Below are 8,649 nucleotides of genomic sequence, written 5' to 3' on the forward strand. Positions count from 1 at the left end.
CATTATAGTTTGTTTGTGTGTGTAACATCAGTCAACACTTTCCTGCACATTGTTTTAATAATTCTTAGTGATTAATATGCTAACATGAATAACGGTAGTCTTATTAACAATCTTCCTTTCTGATGTAAAATACATATGTTTCTAAACATCCATCATAAATATCTGTTAAATTACATGTATCTACATGTACATATAGGTGACATCAGAGGTGCACAGTACAGTACTATATAATATCATCCAGGAGATGGGGGGTGCCTACCCAGTCTAGCGTTCTGGGCTCAGAAGCCGCCATGATCATACACATGAACTGCTTCCCTGTTCTCTTATCTATGGGATAAATGGTGGTGGGTGTGAATCTCTTGTTGCTCTCCACAAACTCACAGAGTTGATTGTATATTTTGGGATACTCATGACGCAGGAAGACTCCCCTGGTCCTGAGCTCACGTTGGATATTGATAAAGCAGATCTCTCTGGCTTTCATACCCTCCTTTCCCTCTTTGTCAATATCAGGTGTGCCTGGAGGCGGGGTGAGAATGAGTGTCTCCATGTCACTCTCCTTCTTGAAGACCTTTTTATCTGGGCTGGAGGAGGCCAACGAAACCTTTGCATATTTTCGGACCGTTGGTGTTTGGACTCTTGGTGAGGGTCTGTTAGGCACTAGTTCACCAACAGCTATGGATACATTCAAGAGGAAACATTCATTGGGGTCATATTCATTGCCAGCCTGCTGCAGGTCCTTGCAGTAATCCCCCAGGTTGTCTTTGAAGCTGTCCAGCTCTCTGAGAGACAGATATGTGGGGGACATAACAAGGCTCTCAAGCCCAACCTTCAGGAAGTTGTCAGCAGTCCCTGGGTTAGCAAAGCCCAGGAAAAGAATGCCTCTCCCTCTGGAAAGGTAGCCAGCTTTGGAAATGCGAGAGAAGACTTTATGGATCTCAGAGTTCTCTCTGCAGTACTTCAGCATATGCCTGCACACACTGCTGATACGTCCATACAGACAGTTCTCTTTATGGCTGTCCCAGTCGTCCCGACGGCAGTTCCGGGAGCAGTAGAAGGTGTAGCAACTATGACAGGATTTGAAGTAAAGACAGGCATTGAACAGGGTCTCTGTCCGCTTGCACTTCCTGTTGGCGCACATCATAGTGTCATTGTCGTCTGTGCTGTGGTCTGGGGAGAACTCCTCTGGACTCCTCTGTAAGCTCTGTAAGCCATCACACCCACTGTCTGGGTCTTTGATATTGTCAGGGCTGGTTTTAGTGGAGGAGGGTGGTGTGTTGAGAGGTCCTAAACTCTCTAGGCCTCCTAGACTCTCTAGGCCCGAAGATATTATCTTTCCTTTTTCATCATCCTCACTAATCAACTGTTTTAGTTGGTCCAATAGATCCTGACTAGGCCTCCTGCTGGTCGGCGGTTTGTAATCAATGACAAGATCAGCTAGCAGCTCGTCCAGTTGCTCTAGGCTCTGCTGTAGGGAATAATTGTTGTGTTTTCTGTCTTTGGTCAGCTCCGCTGACTCAGATGGCTTCTCTTGATGATGAAGAACATTTTGAGTCGGCGCCTTTTCACAATCCAGTGCATCCCAGCTGGCTGAACGCACATCTCGCTGTTTGTGGTTGCGTGCGCGTATGTCATTGTCGGTTATCGTGATCTCAGGAGTTACAAACCATAGCCCAGCCTTAGTGTTCCTTCCAGGATTGTTTGGACCTTTCTCTAAGGAGTTTTCAGAGATGGACCGGGCAGCATAGCGCCTTGGTGAACTAGATAGATTGAGTATAACTGGCTGTGGTGTTTCACTAGGAAACAGAGCATGTCTCCCCTGGTAAAACAGATTTTCATAGCTGCGTCCACGGGGTACTGCTTGCTCTCTGTCATGACAAGGATAAAGAATATTGTCCCAGGACTTGGAGTGGTTTCTGACTTCTGCTACTAGTCTGGTTGGCTCCACATAACTGTTTGCAAACCAGGGGGACATTACTGGCTCTTGTCTTACTCTCTGTGGTGTCAGCTGAGAGGACTGGTTGGAGTATCCAGATATACTTGAACGATACCAGTCATCTGCATAAGCCTGGGACATTTGTGGTTGTCGACGGCCCTCCGTGTGATACGCCCTGTATGGAATATACTGTTCTGCTGGGGGGTTGTACGGCTTGCTGTAGAACATCTTGGAGCCATTTGACTGACAGGGATATGCTCTAGGTTCCTCCCCATAGTACGCTCTTGCCTGTGGTGTTTGAGCAAAGTATGGCCCTGCCTCGCTTGTGGAGTAAGGTCTGGTATAGACAGCCTGCACAGGGTCCCTGCTGGACATGTGTTGCTCTGTGTAATATGGCCGGACAGGGAGAGTGTGAACCCAGCGAGTCCTTGGATCATGCACATACTGACTATTAAGAGTACTGCCTTGGCTGGTGAGGCTGGAATTATCATCCTGATAGTACGGTCTAGCAGAGGGATGGACAGGTTTTCTAGTCGGATCCTCAGTGTAGAAGAATTTAGTGGGTATATTGGGGTTTGAGAGAGCCCTCTGCTCCCTTGACAAGTATTCCCTTGGCATTATAGGGGAGGGCACCCTTCGCATGTCTACTGGCTGAATGTAGCTGGGGGTCATGGAGGTAGTGTACTGATATGCTTGTCCATAATCCCCACTGTAACATTCACTTGGTGTGGGTGTCCCTACCTGCCGTGGCACAGACAGACCTCTGCTCTGACTGGAGTAGGAGTATCTTTGCCAGGGATGTTCAGTCCTCATGCTCTGAGACCTCCTGGCTGTGTGCTGCAGGACCGCTGCATCTGGCTTGATATCCACACGACACCTGACATGAGGTGTGATGGCAGGCTGATCCTGTTTGCTCACCTCAGAGAAACAGTCCGAGACATAGAGGGGAGAGTGTGGTTGCAGTTTTATAGGGTGTACCTCGTTCAAAAAAGCCCGGTTAGAGGAGTAAGAGTCCCGATGTGGTTCAGATGTCCTTAGAGGGTCTGGTACAGCCTGTGAGACATCTCGTCCCATCCTGGTTGCTGGTGGGGAGAATGAAATGGGCACAGGGGTAAGGGTGGTCTTGACTCTGGGGGCACTTTTCGATCTAGTCCTCTTCTTTGAATCTGACCTTGCAGACTGACTGGTTTTGTCTGGGTTGGCATGCTGTGGTGGGGGTAGTCTAGTGTAAAACAGATCAGGAGAGGAGAAACGAAGGTGTCCTGGATGATCCAGGCCATTCCAGGTCACCTCTTTATGCACTGCCTGATGCTCAGTCCTCTTGTAAGGGTACTCCATTGAGGCAGAAAAGGACTGTGGGTCATCCAATGACTCAAGGAAGTCAAAACTACGGCAGTGTCTTTTGTTGATGGTCTCCGTGTGTCGCTCCAGTTTGTCAATCATTTGCGAGTCACATTGTTGAGAGTGCCCAGTGATGGGGTTTAGTTTGATGTCCCGATACAGAGTGGATCCCAGTATATCAGGGGGATCTGTGCGTGTCATCTTAGAGGAACTCCTCCAATCTCCCCATTCAGATTGATTCAAGATCAATATGAGCTGAGAAAAGAAAGATAGAGAAGCATTTTAGATCCATAGTAAAACATACACACATACACATTTTCTTTTAAATGTAACAGTTCTACATAGACATTCAAGTGTTATGATGAAGGAGATTACCAACATAAATAATATAATGATAATAACAGTCAGTAGGTTTATCTTCCATACTGTAGACCTATGGCCTATTTCCTTCCAGGTCCAATGAAATGAATGAAAAGTTCACATCTACTAAAGCATCTGTCATCTGTGGATTTTCACACAGCTTGAGAAAAATACTGAAGGATTTCATTGTATCATGCATGCTGTGATGTCCTTTTCTGCAGTGTGCTCTGTATCAAGGTCTTGATTAAAAGAACTCAAATCCCTGCAAAAGGTTGTTCTAATTTTAGGAGAGTGGGACATTTAGATTTTACTGCCCATCATATTGCCAAGATGCTTTACACAGTATCTACAGTACATCTAAGATGATTCACTTGCACAAGATCAACACTTGAGATACACAACACTAATATATACAAGGCCCATAAATTGACATTTTAAAGAGAGATAAAATTAAAGTAACAAATACTGCAGCTGTGGACATTCCCCTCAATAAAGTACTGCATTTCTAACAGAGCGATAGTAACCTAATCAGTGTTGTATTTTAATCTAAAATCAGACTCTCTTAGCGGGATCTTGCATACAAAGTCTGGTCATGAAAAGAGTGCAAAACTGCACTACACTGTATCTGTAATCATTCACTCTAGAGAAGGAGAGTCACTAAACCACACTGAATAATTCAATGGTTTGTTTCAAGCACTTTGGGAATGATTGTGTAAGGATCCAAAAGCATACATACAAAAAGTATTATAGTGAAGGGCAACTCCTCAGTAAATAAATCCCTTTCCATTGATTGTAGATGACAGTCAATCCATAAAAAAAGGCTATGTAAGATGCAAATGGTTTGATTTGTAGAATGATCACTGACTCTTTCTTTCACACAATATATTGATTTTGAAAGATAAATGAATTCATTCAAACAGAATAGATACAGTGGCACAGTGGCTTGCAGTACACACAGAGCATTTCACTAGTACATAGCTTGCCATTCATATCGTAAACAACAGTACTTCATAATAAAGGGGTATACTTGACCACTGTTTATATGGAGACATATAATATAAATAATGTGTGTCTGTTTAAAGCCAAGATTAAGGGAGAATGTAAGCATTCATGTTTCGATTTGTGCAAACATTTACTAGCATTCATTTTTATATTTTTCCACAGACCTTGCTTCTAATGCTTTTCCGTTTGACTTTTAAAGCATATTTAAATGACAGAGAGACAAACAGAGAGGCTCCCTTGTTGGCTCTCGCCCATGAGCTAACCCTGAGAAACCATCTGTTCATCCTGAGTAGATAAGACTGACCAACCATCTCCCCCGTCATGTCTCCACAACACACCTAAATATCATATTTGCACACAACCATCCTAACCTTACCAGACCTACGGACACTATTAAATAATGTACCATGGTTACAGTCACTGATTAATCTTCTAATTAAGATTTTCAAACCAGATTTCAACATTCAGCAAATATGTTTTTTTTTTTATATCACATTTAGTGTAAAACAATTGCTAACAACTTGGTATCAAAATGCATACGCACTGGTGTGTTTGTTTAAATAAACAAAATATAATTCTTGGATTATTATAATGTTATTACTATTTTTAAATGTTATTTCCGAGAAAATACCTGATAAATATTGTGTCAGACTGTAAGATGAAGTGTAACCACATCTTTTTTGACAAGAGAAATGTTCGTAATTATTTATTTTTCATTGCTTTGGTCGCTGTCCATATGTCTTATTGATGGCCACCCCTCAAATTCCACTGAGGCATGAATATTCTCTAATCAATCTGACATCTGTGTCTGCCATGCTACCCAAAATAGAATTAAAGAGGATCGAATTAATTATTAATATACAGTATTTCTCAGAAAGTAGGTAAATTGCCAACACTGACATTGAAGTGCATACATGCTTGTTGTGTGTGTGTGTGTGTGTGTGTGTGTGTGTGTGTGTGTGTGTGTGTGTGTGTGTGTGTGTGTGTGTGTGTGTGTGTGTGCGTGCGTGTGTGTGTGCATGCAGGTGGCTGTGTACAATCATACCCTTGTTCCAACATTATGCCAGCCATTATGCCATTGTCCATCGAAACATGGCACCTGATTTCCTCTCATGCTGACTAAGGCATTGAATGTCCTTTTTAGAGGGTAAGTCATCACAGTGACAGCAATTTCCTTGTTACAAAATGATTGAGACATGTGAGCAATGTTTGATGAACAATAAAGAACTACTTAGCTAATTAAACACCCTGTTGGGAGCTGCTTTAGTGCCCCATACCAAAAATGGCCTTGGTATGTAAAGTGTGCCTGATGTTATGATTAAACAAGTTATTTATCCAGAGAGCCTCTTAAAGATAAAACAAAACACATCTTTGAGCTAAACTATTGTGGATCTCTGGAATTTGTAACTTTTTGTCTCTCTTGATGTTGCTGAAATCCAGATATCTAGAAAGACAATGAACATTATAATGTTCAATCATGAAAGACCTACTCTGTTTGTATAGTCTCATCTGAAAAGGGCCATCTGTCAGTGGGAGAAAATAGCCATTTTCCACTGGGCACAGACGTCAATTCAATATACATTTATATTCCATGTTGGTTAAAAAAAAGTACATCCACTCCACAGAGACAACCTTGGGAACATGCGTCATTACAATAATACATGCGTCATTACAATAATACACGCATATTGCAATAGTGTCATGATCACATTGCTACATGTGAAAGGGCTTGATTTCTTATCAGTGAGATCTGAAGCACACTTTTTCCTCGTTTATTGATGCGGCACGGCCCTGCTCAGTGAACATCGATGACATCATTGGAAGAGGTAATTGCACACTCAAATATACCAGAATGTTGTGGCCCTACTCACAGGAAAAGGAAGAGTTTTAATTCCATCATCAAATAGGAGTGGATCTCATCTTACCCTTCTCGCCAATGATCCACTTCCATCATCTGTAGGCTACATTATCAATCCATGGCTCCTGTACGGTTCAGCCTATCTGTATCTCTTATATAGTCTTTACAAAAATCATGCCATCTTTGCATCTTGTGCTACATGTTGTCCACATCACATTCCGCACGCAGTGATTCAGTGCGCCCTCATGGTTTATCTGAAGCATTCTGAGGAAGGGGGTGTGTCTGAGGCTGCGCTTATGGGCGTGCAATGATGCGCTCGCGTGCAACTTGTGTTCGTTCTTGTATGCGTGCGTGCGTTCGTGCGTTTATGAGGGGGTTTGTTACACTCATTAAATCCATGGCTCTAACCAGGTTTCCGTGCAACCTTTTTATGCGAGTAAAGTACATGTCGGATAAAAAATGACAGTCCTGATGGAAAAATATAATTGATCGGTAAACTTTCCAAATGTTGACAAAACTAAATACACTTGACAATGTGGGATCTTTTTGTGTTGGTAAAATTAATTATGCAAGAAATGTTGGTGGAAACGCTTTTGTGCGCAAATATTGATATAATAACAATCATATCGATGTAAACTTTGAGTCATGCGATGACATGTTGTGTGACCCTCCCACTTCGACTCGTTGGGAAAGCAAGCAGTTTATTAGGCTACAGCTGAAATACATTATGATGAACCTCGCAGGGTGGTGAAAGTGCAAGCTGATGAACTTTCATGCTGCGTTCCAATAATTATCGAGAGTCTTATTCTTATTCGATGCTTGGCTGCCATTTGACAAATAAAAATAATATTTTGTTCATAATAATCTCATAGTAGACTATACCCGCACTGCATCTGTGAGCTGTTGGCTAGAGTGCACATGCCAATAACAGAGTGGGTACACTCGCTATAAAACCATCAGTAAAGTAGAAAATGCGATAGAAACCCATTTATCTTCTATTTTTCATTCGGTACATGGGAATTTGACCGCAAAAGGTATTTTTATGTGCACTACGTCATCACGCACAGCTTTTTATCTGCAACAAGTCAATTTGATGGAAACATATCTTTGGTGGGAAAATGGCATATTGTTTTTATGCCAATTTTAGAATATTCACATGAAAATCTGTCCCCAATTGGATGGAAACCTAGCTTGCGAGGAGAATTGCATCCTATCTGTGTTCATGAAAGTAGCTGCAGACACAAAAATGAAGGCTAATTTTTCCAAAAGGGATCATCACTGTTCAAATAGGAAGATAATTCACTCATTAAATCATTTTCACTGAGCTCAGACAAATATCATGTCAATGGAAATGAACTTTTCAATTTGCTTATTAATTAATGGCATGTTATTGATTAAACAGACATTATATCCTCACCAAAAAAGTAGACCTATTGTGTGAGATGAGGCATAGCAGCATGTTGAAATCCACACCTAAACAGCTCCCTGCTGTGTTCACACTAATCCTCACGTTCTTCACTAATTTTGTCACAACAGTTTCTTGCACAACAGTAGAAAGGCTACTGATGATAAAATGGTGAATTCATGTCAAAATGATTTGGGGTGCTTCAGTGAAGTGAAAAACAACATAGCAAAGCAAAAGCTCTGAAAATGACCTCTCATCAGCACAGGGTAATGACTGCAGCTCCCCACACCTGCTCCTAAATCTCACCTAGACACAGTTTCTGCATTAGTTGAATTGATGACGGTGACAGCACCGTGTGGACCCCAGAGCAGCATGTGACTAGCTGCTTCAGTAAAACTGCTTACTAAAGCAGTCTCACAGAGAGAGGAGAGAAACATGTAGCATACAGATAGTGCTCATAAACTGGAGATTGAAATTATTCTCATTTGCGGTGGTACCCATTTTGTTAGATGGCAGAACTAGCCCGCTGCATCTCTCTGGGCTCATAACATACACACAACCCCAGTCAGTTTCCCATATCATTAGAGAGCATTGACACTGTACTTGCAATAAATACAAATATATGCCTGGGCGATCAGTTTTATCAGAGCACTGCAAAACATCTCCCATTGGTGAGCCTGAGTCCTCCATCTGTCTCTTCCCACATGTATAAGATATGATTCAGAATGACAGCACTGAGGATCTCACTGT

The 8,649-nt window shown here is 42.1% G+C and overlaps 1 protein-coding gene across 1 annotated transcript; it reads right to left on the reverse strand.

The window, feature by feature from the left end:
• Nucleotides 1-223: 223 nt before the first annotated feature.
• On the reverse strand, nucleotides 224-3,475 carry LOC311144727 (apical junction component 1 homolog; the record flags this gene model as incomplete). Its single annotated transcript, XM_084180822.1, has 1 exon — nucleotides 224-3,475. The coding sequence occupies one exon, from the start codon at nucleotides 3,473-3,475 to the stop codon at nucleotides 224-226; it is 3,252 nt and encodes a 1,083-aa protein (XP_084036948.1).
• Nucleotides 3,476-8,649: the final 5,174 nt, after the last annotated feature.

This window comes from Coregonus lavaretus, assembly GCF_964263955.1.
Source record: "Coregonus lavaretus genome assembly, chromosome: 17".
In the NCBI taxonomy this organism is placed as follows: Eukaryota; Metazoa; Chordata; class Actinopteri; order Salmoniformes; family Salmonidae; genus Coregonus; species Coregonus lavaretus.